Source organism: Nerophis ophidion, linkage group LG26 (genome assembly GCF_033978795.1).
Source record: "Nerophis ophidion isolate RoL-2023_Sa linkage group LG26, RoL_Noph_v1.0, whole genome shotgun sequence".
Taxonomy (NCBI): domain Eukaryota; kingdom Metazoa; phylum Chordata; class Actinopteri; order Syngnathiformes; family Syngnathidae; genus Nerophis; species Nerophis ophidion.
In genome coordinates, this window is record NC_084636.1 from 24,825,809 (window position 1) to 24,843,418 (window position 17,610).

The 17,610-nt window shown below is 40.6% G+C and overlaps 1 protein-coding gene across 6 annotated transcripts in view; it reads right to left on the reverse strand.

The window, feature by feature from the left end:
* LOC133543604 (methyl-CpG-binding domain protein 3-like) overlaps nt 1-17,610 on the reverse strand; it is a 21,752-nt gene continuing 4,142 nt past the window's right edge. For 3 of the 6 annotated variants that reach the window (XM_061888280.1, XM_061888279.1, XM_061888275.1), the window contains exons 2-6: nt 16,892-17,051; nt 9,195-9,332; nt 6,195-6,285; nt 5,918-6,095; nt 1-892 (exon numbers count right to left, since the gene is read on the reverse strand). In XM_061888280.1, coding sequence (XP_061744264.1) covers nt 742-892; nt 5,918-6,095; nt 6,195-6,285; nt 9,195-9,332; nt 16,892-17,051 — 718 coding nt within the window. In that variant the 3' untranslated portion in view covers nt 1-741. Of the gene's footprint in view, nt 893-5,917; nt 6,096-6,194; nt 6,286-9,194; nt 9,333-16,891; nt 17,052-17,414; nt 17,505-17,610 lie in introns of all 6 variants that reach the window. The other 3 variants (XM_061888278.1, XM_061888277.1, XM_061888281.1) reach the window with 3 other exon arrangements.

The window sequence follows — 17,610 nt, forward strand, 5'->3', positions numbered from 1 at the left end:
TTGTGTATTTCATGGCATAGTGACTTTTATTAATTACAACAATGCAATTCCTCAGCAATAATCCTGTTGATATTGAATTGACAATTTCAGCATGAAACATTATTTACCGTTAAACATTGACACAGCTGGGATTTTTTTTTTTTTTTTTAAAAACACTATCCCATCTATTAGGGATGAGAATTTATAAAAGAAAGTAATGACTGATTTGCTTTGACACCAGTCTATGGTGACTTCTATGGATAACAAAAAAAATGAATGTGAAAACAGGATTGCGTTGCTTGGCAGAAGCGACAATAACACTGATGAGCGTACGATAAGTTTAAGTTAAAATGTTCGCAGCCGACATAAAGTGAATCGTACAAATAAAATTCAAGATGGCAGCAAAACAGTCATGTCCAATCTGCCTTAGAATGAGTAAGCACCCCAAAAATGTCACTGACATGTTTGATTCACATGATTGTCCACCCCAAAAAAATCTATTAAAATTGTATGTAAAAATATTCTTCTTATCCAACACAGAATATGACACATTTATTCCAGGATAACACAAACGTCCTGTTAGGGGCAATTTTTTTTAAAAAATGTTCTCCACCTCGTTTTGAGTCTTTTGGTCATCATGGTTGTGATTGGGCAGAGATCAGGGTCAAATAGGGGGCGTGAAATGTCAGCATGTGTGCGTATGAAAAATAAGTAAAAGAAAGAAAGCTTTTTTCAGAATACAGCAGAAGGACGTCCGTGTCGCTACGCGCTTTCCATGTCTTCGCTGCCATTGCCGTCATCCTTGATGCCTTCGCCCTCGCTCGCCGCCGCCTCTTCCACGTGGGCCAACATGTCAGCCATGAGTGCCTCTTCCAGGCGCTTCCTCACGCTGTATACCAGCTCTTCCTGTTTCCTGTTCCCAAATACAACAGCGGCAGTCACTGGATGAAGCATCGGTCAAGTTATCCATTTTTTTACCTTTTCCAAAACAAACTTAACCACAATGTAATCATTACAAAATTACTAGTTGCTAAGGTCATTTTTATCTTTAGAATATTTGTTGAACGTTGTTCCCCAAACCAATATGGTAAAAATATCACAATTACTAGTTGCTAAGGTCATTTTGCTCTTTAGAATTTTTGTTGAACTGGTACTGGGCAGCAGATGAATTTTTTATTTATTTTTTTAATTTTACTAAATCAACATAAAAAACACAAGATACACTTACAATTAGTGCACCAACCCAAAAAACCTCATTTTTTCATGACAAAAAAAAAACAAGCAAAAAAAAGAATTCCCCAACCCCGCCGGGCCGCGGGACAAATTATCAAGCTACAAAAAGGTTGGGGACCATTGCCCTAAAGCAGGGGTCGGGAATCTTTTTGGCTGAGAGAGCCATGAAAGCCAAAGATTTTAAAATGTGTTTCCGTGAGAGCCATATAATATTTTTTAACACTGAATACAACTTAATGCATGCATTTTTAATTGATAACACATTTTTTAGAGTACAATAAGTCTCCTATTATTTTTAATAACATTTTTATTCTGAAGCTAACAAATAATAAATAAAAATACTTCTTACCAATAATGTGACTTCTTGAACAAGTGCGGTAGGAAATGCATGGATGGATTAAAATGCATGAGAATGTTTTATATTTTGAAGGTTATTTTTAACACTGTGATTACCAGTAAAATTATTCCTTACTTATTGTGTTAAGCAATGTCAGCTAAGATTTATCTGAGAGCCAGATGCAGTCATCAAAAGAGCCACATCTGGCTCTAGAGCCATAGGTTCCCTACCCCTGCCCTAAAGCAATATGGTAAAAATATCAACAACAAAAAAATTCAGAACAGTCAATATACCAAACACTACAAAATGGGACCCATTGCCTCCCTGCTGGGCACTCAACATCAAGGGTTGGAATTGGGGGTTAAATCACCAAATGATTCCTGAGTGCGGCCACCGCTGCTGCTCACTGCTCCCCTCACCCCCCAGGGGGTGAACATTAAGATGGGTGAAATGCAGAGGACAAATTTCCAGTGTATGTGTGACGATCGTTGGGACTTTAACTTTATATCGCTATGTATCACGATATAAACAAAATCATTATTTTTCTCATGTTTAAATCTTGAATGCCTAATAAGTGAAACTTGAAGACATCAGGTTATTTTTGATTGAAAGATGTATTTTTTGTCAGTGGTTGAACATGACAGATATTCTGAAGAACATGATACAACAGTTTAAGATAACAGGCTCCATGTACAGTATCTAACTGTATAATATTTATACACACTGCCAATATTTTTTTACAAGTTTCACTTTGTTTACATATTACTGAAGCGATCGTTATTGTGTTAGTTACATGCACAAGGGTGGAAAACTGGCGTGCCCTGTAAATGTATATACACGTAGCGTGGACATACACAAATGCAGGTCCAGAGTTCCATCCATCCATCCATTTTCTACCGCTTATTCCCTTTTGGGGTCTCGGGGGGCGCTGGCGCCTATCTCAGGTACAGAGTTCCATTAACTTATATACTTAAGGTTTAATTGTGTCCAGCGGCAAACGTGCATGCGTTGCCTTGACACAAACATTCTCCTCTCCATGTAAGTGTGCTTGGATTTGAAATAAAATGTACATATTATTGTATTCGGAACAAATCACTATACACAGATGATATATGTTGGGCAAAACACATCCAGAAGTGCCATTTCTCCATAGATTGTCTAATACAACCCCTAGCAAAAAATGATGGAATCACTTGACTTGGAGGATGTCCATTAATTTGTTTAATTTTGTATAAAAAAATCAGGTAGCAGACATGGCACACAACTATAGTCATTTTAAATGGCCACTTTCTGGATTTAAGAAACACAAAAATGATTTAAGAAAATAAATTTTGGTAATCGGTTTCATTTTTAGATGAAGCCAAGTGAAAAAAAAATATGGAATCACTCAAATCTGAGAAAATGTTTTGAAATCATGAAAAACAAAGAAAAATTCCAAACACAACTAGTACTTTGTTGCAATTCCTCTGGCTTTTATAACAACTTGATGTCGCTGGGGCATGGACTTAACTAAACAGTCTCTTCATTAGTCTTGTGCCAACTTTCTCTGATTGGTGTTGTCAGATCAGCTTTGCAGGTTGGAGTCTTGTCATAATTTTCTTCAATTTCCACCAAAGTTTTTCAATTGGAGTGAGATCAGGACTATTTGCAGGCCATGACACTGACCTTATTTATCTTCAAGGAAACTCTTTACAGTTTTTGCTCTGTTGCAAGATGCATTTTCACCTTGAGAAATTATATCATCCCCAAACATCCTTTCGATTAATGGAATAAGTGTCAAAAATGTCAATTTAAATTTGTGCATTTATTGACGATGTAATGACACCCAATGCCATGTACCTGACATGCAGCCCAATATCAATGGCTGTTGAAATGTGCATGTTTTCTACAGCCAGTCATTTTCATAAATCTCATTGGAAAAACACAAAACAATATTTTCTGCATCATCACCATTCCCAATACGGAGTCGCGATTCATCACTGAATATGATATAGATGGCGTCACTGTAGTGGCTGCTGTTGGCAGGAGCTCTGTGGTCTTGTGTCATCCTTTTGTTTCCCTCTTGTTTTCATGTGCTTTTATCAATTACGCCAAATAACGAAAGCGAAACCGCTTCTGTCAGGACATGATCTCGAGAAATTAATTCACGCCTTTATCTCGAATCGTTTAGACGACTGCAATGCCCTGTATGTAGGCATTAGCCAGGCCCGCCTGCAGCTCCTGCAGAACTCTGTTGCTCGTCTGCTCACACAGACCCGCAGACGTGAGCACATCACCCATATATTAGCGTTCCTTCTCTGGCTCCCTGTGCGTTATCGAATCAATTTTAAACTATTTGTTTTTAAATGTCTAAACAACCTTGCGCCAACATATCTCTCCGACCTCCTTCAGCTTTACTGCCCCACCCGATTCCTAAGATCAGCCGATCAGCTGCTACTGACGGTCCCTGACACGAGGCTGAAGCTTAGAGGTGACAGAGCTTTCGCCGCTGCTGCTCCCAAGCTCTGGAACGACCTACCTCTGAGTGTTAGACAAGCCTCCTCTCTTCCCGTTTTTAAATCTCTCTTAAAAACATAATTTTATTCCTTGGCTTTTAACACTGAGTGATATCCATCCTGCAATGGCACCCCATTATACACCTGCTGTGAACCTGTTTTTATGTTTTATTTATTTTTTATCATGTTCTGTTTGTGTTGTGTTGTTTGTTCGGTTCTCGTATTATCTTTTAACCTGCCCAATGTACAGCACTTTGGCTACCTGTGTGGTTTATCTGCCTCCCGGGAGCCTTTTGGCCATGGAGACCAGCTTCTGGGTCTCTGCCACACCAGAGTCAGTTTGGAGAGACTGGGGGAGATGCGGATGAAAAGGCAGGGCTGCGGAGCTGGCACTGAGCGCCTGGACCGACACACTTCACAGTGTCTTGGCTGAATGAGCATTCTTCTTGGACGTATCCTCGCTCATCCATGGGGACTGGTCACTGGCCGAGAGTTGGTTGGCGATCGAGATTGGAGTCAGCTCTCTTGGTTGCTTTGTTGGGTCTGCTACTGTCTCTGGCCATGCTCTCTCCACCCCAGCAGATGACGACGTGGAACACAGCAGGGGCCACCACAGTGTATATTTTTATTTTACTTTTTATTCATAGCTGTATGTAGAAGTGGCTGGTTGCATCAGCTCCGCTACTTTAATGTCTTTCACGTCCTTTGTGTTTTTTGAAGTTTCCCTCTTACACACAGGTAAGAGGGATGTGTACTATGGCTATGAGTTGTTTTTATTCTCTTGGCCTCAGTCTGGACCCCCTCTCCAGGAGCCCAAACTTAGACCGATTTTTTTTTCATTTTATTTTAATCTTTTATTTTTTTCTCCCATTCCCCCCCACTTGTTTACCTGTATCTCACCTTTTTTGTAAGGAGCGCCGGACGTTGGCAGACCCGTCAGCGATCCTGTTCTGTCTCCTTGTAATGTTTGATCTTGAATGGGATTGTGCTGAAAATTTTAATTTCCCCTCGGGGATTAATAAAGTATGTCTGATTCTGAATACTTTTATAGTACACAATTCCTTTTCTTTAGCCCATTGGAACCTTGTGTTTTCTGTTTAGCTGATAATTACAGCCAAACAGCTTTGGTTTAGGTTTTTTGTATTTAAATCCCATTTCCTTCAGGCAATATCTTTGTTTTGTCACAAATAGTGAGTCTAGTTTCATCCCATCGGTTCATTTATTTTGCTGTGCATTTTGTTTCCAAGACATATTGCTTTAAGTTTTCAGTCTTGACACTTTGATGTTTCCCCAGATACTTGCCTTTTACAACCTTCTCATGTTGTTTGTACTTGGTCTAGATTTTAGACACAACCGACTGAACAAATAACATCTTTTGCAACATTGTGTCATGATTGAACTTCTTGAAGAAGTTTCATAGTCCTCTACTTTTTTTCAATTTAAATAGCTCGAATGTGAATGTTGTCTGTTTATCTATGTTGGCCCTGTAATGAGGTGGCGACGTCAAGGGTGTAGCCCGCCTTCCGCCCAAATGCAGCTGAGATAGGCTTCAGCACCACCCGCGACCCCAAAAAGGGACAAGCGGTATAAAATGGAAGGATGGATGGAGTTGGAGGCATGATTCATGTTAATCCACCTGGTGCAACAGCTATTCAAGGTGTGAACACTCATTTTTAACTGCAGACTACCCTTTAATCTGATGCATGTGTTTGCTTTGGAAATCCAAATTTACATGGTGATTCCATATTTTTTACAGTGAAACGTTTGTCATGTCATTAACGGTTGTTTACTTCTTTTCACACTTGTGTGAAAATTAAGTGTAGTACACGGCGTGGTACAGCACGGTAAGTATGCAAGTATGATGAAAACCCACCTGATGTCCTCGTCCGTAACAATAAATGCCTTGCAGAGCGGCTGCGTGGTGTTGAGCCACACCCCTGGGTTTTTCTCCACGGCAGCGGACAGCTGGCCAGTGATGGGGGCAGCGCTGGTGTGGAGAGCGCTGGCGATGGCCGACAGTAGTGTTTTGTCCGTGCAGCCTGGACCCACGCCTGACGGGAGGAAGTAGCATATATCAGCTGTGCTCACGCTTCACACTTATTTTTTAGTCTATATATAAAGGTGAATGTGAAAAATATGAGAAAAGTTACCTTGGAGGCCTTTAGGCAGCTCCATTGTCTTTACTAACTCTTCTGCAATGTCGTATGCATTCAGACCACTAAGTTTTTTCTCCCAGAACAGCTGGAGACACAAAAAAAAAATCATGAGTGAAATAAACAGGCAAAGAAAAGCAGAGCGCAAACATGATTGTTTGTCGGGTTTTACGACTTCTATTTGCTATTTAGTTTGCTTTGGCATTCAGGATTTGTCGAATTTATCATTACTATTTTCAGTGATTAAAACGAGGTAAAAAAAAAAAAAAAAAAAAAGAGGAATTGAAAAATATCAGCTGGGCTTCAAGGGGGCCTTTTAGGGGTTTCAGGGAATATCGCCTCAAGTAGTTAAATATATTTTACTATTTTTAAGATGCTTTGCAAGGCATTCCCTACATTAAAAAATATGTAAACATGCAACAAAACCTGTTAATGTTTTCTATCTATTAGATGCTGTAGCGACCTGGCCAACCCAAAAACTGGTATAGATGTGAAATCACTGCTCTAAATATCTTTTATGAAGCTGACAGGGTCAGCGCCATGTAATTTTGTGGAGGTGTTCGCCAACAGTCTTATGCAAGTTTGGAAGGGCTGTTTCAGTTATGTATTTACGATCAGGCTAGCGGGAAAATCCCACATTCTACACCACTGACTGTGGCTGTCATCCAATACTATGAATTCAATTACCGTAAATTGAGGCCTATAAACAGTTACTTTTTTCCTACACTTTGCACCCTGCGGTTTATAAAACGACGGTGCGGATAATTTATGGATGTTTCTTTGCTGATTGCCATAATACACATAGTTGTTTTTTTATAAAACCCAAGCAAATACACTAAAAAGGTGCATTATTGTTTGTGCTATGACGCCATCTTTTGGACGAGTTCACTCAATGCAGGTATTTCAGTGCCCCACTGTTTAGACCGAAAGTAGAAATGTCGTTCCTTCTTCCCGTCGTTCATAGCGTTTCTAGTCATATGGATTCTTGATTCACCACGCCAAGCAACGTTTGTAAGTTTTACAATCCAATTAAAATTGTATATACATACTAAACTGTCCCATGTGTGATGTCTGTAGGTGTGTTTTAATGCATATTTTTACGTGCTATCGTGATGTAATAAAGCGAGGGTCATTAGCATTAGCTAACACCATAAGGAACGTCTGTATTAGTATTATTAACGTCTGTTAGTATTATTAATTTACACTACCTATGTGCACATGGACATACTTAATGAGATTAAAAGCCTAACCGGAATATAAAATGTTTCGTGTAAACACGACAATCGGAACATTCTGACCTGATAAAAAACATTCTGATCTAAATTTCATTTCGATGAAGACCGGTGGTTTATGCTGATAGTCATTCAGATTGGAGCACATGAAAACACTTCTGAAATTTGGGTTGAAATTATGCTTACTGAGCATGTCTTTGAGCTTGTTATACATTGGTGGTGGAGGGGGGACTAAATCAAATAGTCTCAGAATGAAGCGATTATCTTGCTGCTATCTCCCTCCATTCAACAAGTACATAAGTAGCGTTATATATTGTTGAGTTTGGTGCTCTAAAAACGAGACAAGCAAATACAAAGTAACTAAGTAATGAACAGAAGGAAAAATCTGTTTAAAAAAACACCACGACAGCATCGGCCAAGCAAAAATGCACAAAGCCAAGTTTGTTATAAGCAATAACACAACTTTCTGTTTATGGTATGGTGCTGCGCATGTCAAAGTAAAGTATTCCAATTTAAGGTGTGATGCATGAAAACGCAAATCATAATCAGATCATTTTTTTCAGGGCCCATGTACAAAGGAACATTCAGGTCCGAATTATGATGAGCTCAATAACATTTTGCCCACGTACATGTGGCTAATGGCATTCTTTTTATATTGTTTCAGTTTCACAAATTCCTCAGTAAATTCGCCAAAACGTCGCCGTGGAGTTATTGAGTCTGTTTAGCTGATTGAAGAGTTAGTTTTCGCAGTTAGTGGGTGCATGACGATGACTTTTGTTTCGTTGGATCATCCGTTTTTCTGCCGTGCTACAGGCAACGTTTGGAAACAATAATTTGTGTAAATAACTTATTTTGCATCGTATATATCTGCGGCTTATAGTAACGTGCGGTTAATATATGGGAAAAATGTTCCTAAAACTTATGGGGTGTGGCTTATATATTGGTGCAATCCATAGTCTGGAAAATACGGTACTTGATGGCAAATGCAGACTTCACGTTTGGATTCTCATGAAAACTTTTTTTTCCGCTGAAATGTATCCGTTAGGGTTTGTTTTTCCGCCTTGTTACCTGTCATTGCGGTAACTTCACTGTGTGCATCTGCATGGGAGGCTTTCAAATGCTTCATTAAATTGCTAGTATGTAAACGTCCCACCCCTTGAAACAGACTTATTGCAAAGCTTGCATGTTGCTGTGTGAGTTTTTGGCTGCTCGAGTAAGTTAGGAATACTGCCACACTGCTACCATGATGTTTGCTTTGCTACCGCAGTCTTCCATTGGTGCAGTGGCCTTCCATTTCCGAGGAAAAAGAGGCGAAGAAGTGATTTGTGTGTAGCAATAAGAAGTAAATTCCGTGTAGTTGCATTAACATGCTGGCAGAGTTATTAGCTTGAGTGCGCTCCATTTAGGTTGTAGACCTGAGGTTTCTTACAAAATACATATTAGGATGGTAGATTTTGTTACAAGTGCTATCTGATACCAATACCTCCAAAAAGTGTCGTATCAGCATCGGCACATCCCTATATTTAATTAAGTGAATCTTTGGCTTACCGCTACAGTTTTGGAAACACAGGGCTCGAAGAATAGAGGAATTCAGCTAAATAGCGGATGTCAGCGATCCCTGTATTATACATTGTTTACGTATTAATAAATAGTGGGAAGAGCTATGGTGGGCGAACCCAGGCCGTATGGATCACACAAGTCAAAGCAGGACTAGAGGTGCAAAGTGTGCAAGTATGAAACAAATCATCTTGTGTGAAGAACTGACCTGTCGGGGTTGATCCACAGCTTTCTGGGGATCTGTCTTCACTTTGTTGCTGGGATGGTTGGTTACCTTGGTAACGGGTTGCTTAAAGATGGACGCTGTCTGTCTGACTGGAAGCGACGTGTTTAAGTCGGGTTTTCCCTTTGAAAAAAAAAAAAAAACAGGACAAAAAAACTTTTAAAACGGTGATTAGAATTTTAACAGTTGTCACAACATTTGCCATTTTAAGTGACATTTTAGCACAGTTTATGGCCATGTAAGAAGAAGTTATGTCAAACTTAAAAAAAAGAGAATCCTGGATTGGTGTGTCAGTGCACACACAAAATACACATTAAAAAAACCCACCAAATTCCCTTTTTGGCATCTTGTCAACATACAATACCTCCCAAAAGTGATTATACCCCTCACATTTTAGCTACCATTTAATCACATTATATGTTCTCAAGGGAATTGCCTCTTCTTTATAGAAAGTGAACTTGGATATTATTTAGAGTAGTCAATGTACAACTTGTAAGGGTTTACTGAGTCAGCACTGAAGAGATCTACGCTAGCAACACAAGAGTGCACGATGGGACCATTCTCTAATCACCGCGTAACTTTTTTTTCTACGTACTTCCAAGTTATCCACATTTGTTTTATTTGTATTCAGCCTGCGGACACGGCCACCCCGCGTAAATTAGGCTATAGTGCTTAAGTCTGGAATGAAGGCAGACTTTTTATCAAATTTCAAATGATGTGAAGTGAATTATATTTATACAGCGCTTTTTTATAGTGACTCAAAGCGCTTTACACAATGAAAACCCAAATATCTAAGTTACATTTAAACCAGTATGAGTGGCACTGGGAGCAGGTGGGTAAAGTGTCTTGCCCAAGGACACAACGGCAGTGACTCGGATGGCAGAAGCGGGGCTCGAACATGCAACCCACAAGTTGCTGATACGGCCACTCTACCAACCGAGCTATACCACCCCTTTAAACACTCCTTTGTGCAGTTTGAAAATGATAGATCATGGCGTTTCACTAACACTTGTGAATGTCCTTAAAATCCATGAACATAATACTTTTAATTTGAAAAGGACGTATCAACCCAGGAAGTTCTGTCACTACTGCTTGGCATCCGTTTGTGTACCTGCGTGGGGGAGCTTGGATGTTTGATATTAACTGTCAAAAAAATTCTACCTAATCAACTGATACACTACATTATTATTTTTCTATTAAATAGTCACACAGTTGATTAATGATTAGGGTCCGAATTGTATGAACGTCCGTTCGTCACAGCAGCATGTCCAAAAACAGAAGATATATGCACGGCGCCCTTCCGCTGTGGTCGCGCTAACGAAACAACAATTTACATTCTGATTTCTGATAGTCAATACAGCGGTCCTTTTAGCCTCAAAACATTACATCTTTCCGGGCGTTTCAACTGAAGTGATCAGAAAATATTTGATAATTTTCTGGAAATGTATTTTATACTAAATTCAAAATTGAAGAGCAATATGTATAGTGTAGCCTATTTGGGGTGCTTGACTTATTCCGGCCTCAGAGGCACGGAAATGGGAGAACGCATGGAAGGCCAGATTTGACAGGGAACACCCACATTTAAGAGTTGCTATACTCAAAAGAAGAAGGCTCGCAAGGACAGCGTTGTTCTAGGGCTGCATGAATGCTGGCCGGCTGGGGAGATCATTCTGTATTTTGATGTGTTGACAGAGTTATCTGTTATAATTTACAAAATAATGGCAGTGTGCTGAGAAATCTTCAGTGGATAATGAATCAAGAGAACTAAACAAATTTTACAAATGACTACTGCAAAAGTAGTGATACTTGTGGGGGGTCGCGGCTCTTTGACCGGGCAGAAAAAAAAAATGAAAAATTACACGCATGATTGCACCTCACATTCTTGTCTGTCCAATTCACTTGCTACACCACCATGAGGTGCGTGCCATGTTTTTGAACGATTTTGGCAACCTTAAGCAGAAGGGGAAGAACAGAGTGGAGAAAGAATGCGCCATAAAGAGACACAGAAAGAGAGAAACAGCATCTCACAGCTTACATTGTGTTACTTGGGGGCCATTCATTATATGACTGAAAAGCAAACTAGGAGGCCTAACTTTGGAGTTTGTCTGCATAAAAAAAAGCGCCCTTCTTTTATTCTTAAACTTGCCTACTATGATAAACGAAAAGTTAAAATTGTATTTGTAAATCTTTTTGAATTGTACTTTTTGTTTATCTGAGCAACTGAACTTGTTGTTTTTAATGGTAATGGTAAATTGGTTATACTTGTATAGCGCTTTTCTACCTTCAAGGTACTCAAAGCGCTTTGACACTATTTCCACATTCACACACTGATGACGGGAGCTGCCATGCGAGGCCCTAACCACGACCCACCAGGAGCAAGGGTGACGTGTCTTACTCAATGACACAACGGATGTGACTAGGATGGCAGGAGCTGAGGATCGAACCAAGAACCCTCAGGTTGCTGGCACGGCCGCTCTACCAACCGAGCAACACCGTCCCATTTTTGAAGAGGTTTCACCTCTCATCCAGGTCTAAGTTTAGCTGCTTTGACTCAACACCTCAAATACTGCATACCAGGTCTTGTTAACCCTAACAGTCTATTTTTGTTAAACACATTGAGTTTGTTATGAAAAATAAGATAGATGTGAGTTAGAAAATTTGGGGCCACCCATTGACATTAAGGGGTGCCCGCAAAATAAATTGAGAGTCACTGCACCAAAGTATATTAAGGTTTACTTTCAAATAGACCCAGTGGTGGTTAAGAGATATGAGCAGATAGGAGCTTTGTGCCCGGGTAAGGTTGCATTTCATGATTTAACTTCACGTCTGCTAGCATGTTTGTTGCTTTTTGCCTGCTGCATTTTACAAGTAGGGTGGTTTTTGCCATCTTTATCAAAATATAACTATAGATGTCAACATTGTGTATGTGCTGAAAACTTTATGATTTCTGCCTTTGGTAAATGCATAACTTTTTATACACTAATTTCCTCTTGTCCTCCAGTGATAATGCCACATGGAAGAAACTATTTTATGTCATGGTGGTGACGATTTCTACACCATACCAACTGTATTTACATCTTGAAAACGGCTCTTATGATCAGAATATTTAATTTCAAAAGGTTTTGTCCCTTGAGAAGATATACTGTAAGTTAGGGGTGGGCAAACTACGGCCTGCAGACCACATCAGGCCCGTTGGTCCCTTTAATTCGGCCCGCCAAATATTACAATACAATTGAGCAAACATCTGTTTTGAGAATTGCCACAACAAAATACTACTAGACTTTGATCAACAACACTGCTGCCCCTAAAAGAGAATGTAAGTGTTGACCCTTTAATACCATTTGTATGTTTGTTTGATGTTCTGATATATTGTTGAAAAATAAATGTACTATGATTAAAATAGCTCATGTTTGAGAAGCCTACTCTTAGTCCCAACAGATATGGTATATGCTTTGAAATGCATCAAGTGCTCGCCGGCCCCTCTGTCAAATTGCGAAAGCAACTGTGGCCCCTCAGCCAAAAAATGTTGCCCACCCTTGCTGTAAGTGACGATAGCTGAAATGTCACTTGTCTCTACCGTATTTTCTGTGACATTTTAGGACAGATCTGAAGTATTCACCCTCCATGAGCCAACTGTGGTCTTTTTGAAAAGTCTGCATTTGTATTACAGTGCTTGAAGGCACGAGAGGAATGACGTCACTTTATTTATTCTCAGGCCGCCGACTATGACCACCTACGACAGGGATGTCAAACGTATGGCCCGCCAGCAGGTTTTATCCGGCCAGCGTGATGAGCTGGCCAAGTATTAAAATGAGCTGTATTATTTTTAAGGAAAGAAACTCCTGTTCTAAATTTGTCCACTGAATGTCAGAATAGCAATTCTGTTAGACAAGCAAACGATTTATACCAGGGCCACCCAAGCAAGAGTTACACTGTAAAGGGTGACTGTGGCTCCTCCTCCTCCTCGACCCACATAAAACTTAAAACCTGCCGTTTTGTCTTCTGATTCAAACAAATGGTCATTTGGCACCCTCATTGCCCCCAAACTGTCTCTGTCAAACACGAGAAAAGTGAACTTAACCCTATTGAATAGTTTACCTGTGTTTCTTACGGTTTGTTGAGTTAGTACATGGTTGAATACGTGGACATGACTAAGGAGGTATTTGATACCTGGAAGACTTACATGTTGTGTTTATTGTCCAATCCCAGAAAGATTGTGACTTAAAGTTTAATCTTGGCTTCGTAGACACACTGAGACCAAGTCTGAGCTCATTGTGTTTTTGAATCTGCACCAATTTCCTCAGAATTTTCAACAAACTTGAAGTGTTTTGTCCAGAGGATTATTTGTGATTTGTACATTTTCAGTGTCCATCCATCCATCCATTTTCGACCGCTTGTCCCTTTCGGGGTCGCGGAGGGGTGCTGGAGCCTATCTCAGCTACAATCGGGCGGAAGGCGGGGTACACCCTGGACAAGTCGCCACCTCATTGCAGGGCCAACACAGATAGACAACGTTCACACTCACATTCACACTAGGGCCAATTTTAGTGTTGCCAATCAACCTATTCAGAGTAAGCTTGTTCTATTTTTGACCAAAGTAAAACAAAGAAAACAACCTTTTTTTTTCTCAGATTGTCTGACACACACTAGGTGTGGTGAGATTATCCTCTGCATTTGACTCATCACCCTCACCTCCTGGGAGGTGACGGGAGCAGTAAGCAGCAGCGGTGGCTGCACCCGGGAATCATTTTTGGTGATTTATCCCCCAATTCCAACCCTTGATGCTGATTGCCAAGTAGGGAGATAATGGGTGCCATTTGTATAGTCTTTGGTATGACTCAACCGGGGTTTGAACTAGGGCTGGGCGATACATCGATATATCACAGGTTTGTCTCCGTGCAATTTAGAAAATGACTATGTCGTGATATTTGAGTTTACGTTTTCACGCAGTTACTTTTAGCTGCAGGCATTACACTACAGGCTTTTATCATTCTTTCCTGTCATTTTCACAGACAAGCGCACCTTCTTACATACGTCACATACTGTCGCATTATACACCCTCGCATGAGAGGTAGCAGCGTGGGTAACATTAGTTGTGATGCTAGTGGAGTGGTTTGAGTGGTAATACGAGAAAGAAAGTGTGAATCTGGTAACAAATGAAAGAAGAATTAATTCCTAAGAAAAACAGCACGGGATCCATCATCTGGTGGTGGTTTTGCTTATAGCGGGAAGATGTTGAACAAATGTGCGGCAAAAGCGTTAAAGTAGCACCTACTGCTAATTTGTAGCATAATTTGAAATGTCCCACGCTAGAGAATGAAGAGTGCGTGAAACTGCATGTCAACATCTCCGTACAGTAACATACCCACAAAATGCTGAAGCAACCATTTCCAGATCGTATGAAAATAGTAAACGACAGAATTTAATAACGTCCTTAGTAACCTACCACACAGCAAAGGACATACACTATTCGATTTCCTGTTACCCAGCTCAATTTTATTTCAGTTATTGAAATATCTTGTGTGACATCGTGCACTAAAGTGCACTTTATTTGTTTCAAACTATTGTAGTTGTGTTTTATACAAAAAGTGCACTTCAATTTAGTGTTGCTTTGATATGTCATCTTAGTGACATCATGCAAAAACGTGCACCAATAGCTTGTTTTAAAATGTCTCGATACACGATATATATCTCGATATTTTGCCTTAAATGAACACTTGATACATATAATCACAGCAGTATGAATATTCTATGCGTCTACATTAAAACCTTATTCTTCATATTGCATTAATATATGCTCATTTTAAACTTGCATGCAGAGAAGGAAATCACAACTAAGTCAATTGACCAAAACTGTATTTATTAAACAGTTATTAGCAGGTGACTTTTCAAATGATGCTCCATAATAGCAATAATGCTACTTTTGGTAGGAACGCTTGTGCTCCACACTTGATTAAAGTTTTGTATTCGACATCCTTCCGCTTGAAGCCGAACCACCGCCAGACGATGGACGCCCTGCTGTTTTTCTTGGGAATTAATTCTTCCTTCATTTGTTACCAGATTCGCACCTTCTCTCTCTCGTATTACCACTCGCATGGCTTCGCTAGCATCACAGCTAACGTTACCCATTCTGTTACCTCTCTGCTCCGTGAGGGTGTATGAAGTTGCAACCACGACAGTATTTGACGTATGTAAGAAGGTGCGCTTGTTTTACGTCTCTGTGAGAAGGAGAGACAACAGAGTGGGAAGAGCCTGTAGTGTAATACCCGCAGCTAAAAGCAACTGCGTGAGAACGTATACTCGAATATCACGATATTGTCATTTTCTATATCGCACAGAGACAAACCCACGATATATCGCGTACATCGCCCAGCCCTAATCCAGATATATGTCATGTATCGCGATATGGCCTAAAAATATTGAGATATTAATAAAAGGCCATATCGCCAAGCCCTAGTTTGAACTCACGACCTCCCGATCTCAGGGCAGACACTCTAACCACAAGGCCTGGAGTTCTCTTTATTTTTAAGTTATCATGCCATGATTTTACCATTCTAGCCCGATTGGGACTGGCAGTACCATGCGGCCCCTGAGCTTAAAGGCCTACTGAAATGAGATTTTCTTATAGGTCCATTCTATGTGTCAGACTTGATCATTTCGCGATATTGCCATATTTTTGCTGAAAGGAATTAGTAGAGAACATCGACGATAAAGTTCGCAACTTTTGGTCGATAATAAAAAAGCCTTGCCTTTACCGGAAGTAGCAGACAATGTGCGCGTGACGTCACGGGTTGTTGGGCTCCTCACTTCCTCACATTGTTTAGAATCATAGCCAGCAGCAGCTAGAGCTATTCGGACCGAGAAAGCGACATTTTCCCCATTAATTTGAGCGAGGATGAAAGATTTGTGGATGAGGAAATTTAGAGTGAAGGACTAGAAAGAAAAAGTTAAAAAAAAAAGAAAAAAAATGGCGATTGCTGTTGGAGCGATACAGATGTTATTAGACACATTTATTAGGATAATTCTGGAAAATCCCTTATCTGCCTATTGTGTTGCTAGTGTTTTAGTGAGATTAAATAGTACCTGAAAGTCGGAGGGGTCTGGCCACGGGTGTGTTGACGCCAGAGTCTCTGAGGGAAGTCACGGCAGCTGCAGCAGGACGGAAGCTCCGCTGATGTCTCCGGTAAGAGGAGACTTATTACCACAATTTTCTCAACGAAAACTGCCGGTTGACATGTAGTCGGGATCCATGTTCGCTAGACCGCTTGGGAATTTGTGTGGCTATAGGCTAAATAAAAGCTTCCCACCTCCATCATTCTACTTTGACTTCTCCATTATTAATTGAACAAATTGCAAAAGATTCAGCAACACAGATGTCCAGAATACTGTGTAATTATGCGATTAAAGCAAACTACTTATAGCTTGGATCGGGCTGGAAAATAATGTCCGCTACAACCGGTGACGTCAATTGCACGCGTCATCATACCGTGACGTTTTCAACACGACACTTCGCGGGAAATTTAAAATTGCTATTTAGTAAACTGAAAAGGCCGTATTGGCATGTGTTGCAATGTTAATATTTCATCATTGATATATAAACTACCAGACTGCGTGGTCGGTGGTAGTGGGTTTCAGTAGGCCCTTAAATGACTCTACCACACCCCTGACCTACGACCGCTCACCTTGTTCTGGTTGTTGTTGTCGTAGCGCATCCTCTGCCGGTTCTTGTTCAACTTGCTCATCAGCATTTTCCCCGTGCGGAAGTCGAAGGAGCTGAGGTCCATCTGGTTGCCCAGGTAACGGGCCAGCTGAGGCTTGCTCCGAAACTTCTTCCCAGACGGACTGGACGACAGCGAAAAAGACAAGAGAAACATTGAGAATCCTTTAAAAAGGCGACGTGTCAGCACACTGAAACACAAAAAAAGCGGCAGGCGGGACAAAGAACATGCGACACAGCAGGCAAGCGGAAATGGATGATCCACCTTGTACCCACGATGATTACATAGCAGCACATGTAACACCTGCACATCATGTATGTAACATTTTCGGCAAATGTTCCGGAGAATGGAGCTGGTTGTGACTCCACGTGCGGGAGCGACAACTGCATGTGTGTATGCATGTACGGTATGTCCACTCATGCACATGATGCATCCATCATCACACAGCACAGGACACATAGATTGTTATAGAGTTGGGGGGGCCTACCACAAACTATACAACCGACCCGCCTCCCCCCTTTCTTGCCTCTGATCCTCATCTGGCTCTTCTCCTCTGCTAAAGGAGAAGACAATTCTGCTGTTGTTCAGTCACTTCAGTCTAGGGCCTCTTGACAAACTTTAAGGAGACCCCACACTCCCCCCCTCCCTCCATTAAAAAAAAAAAATAGTCCTGTGTGTATCCA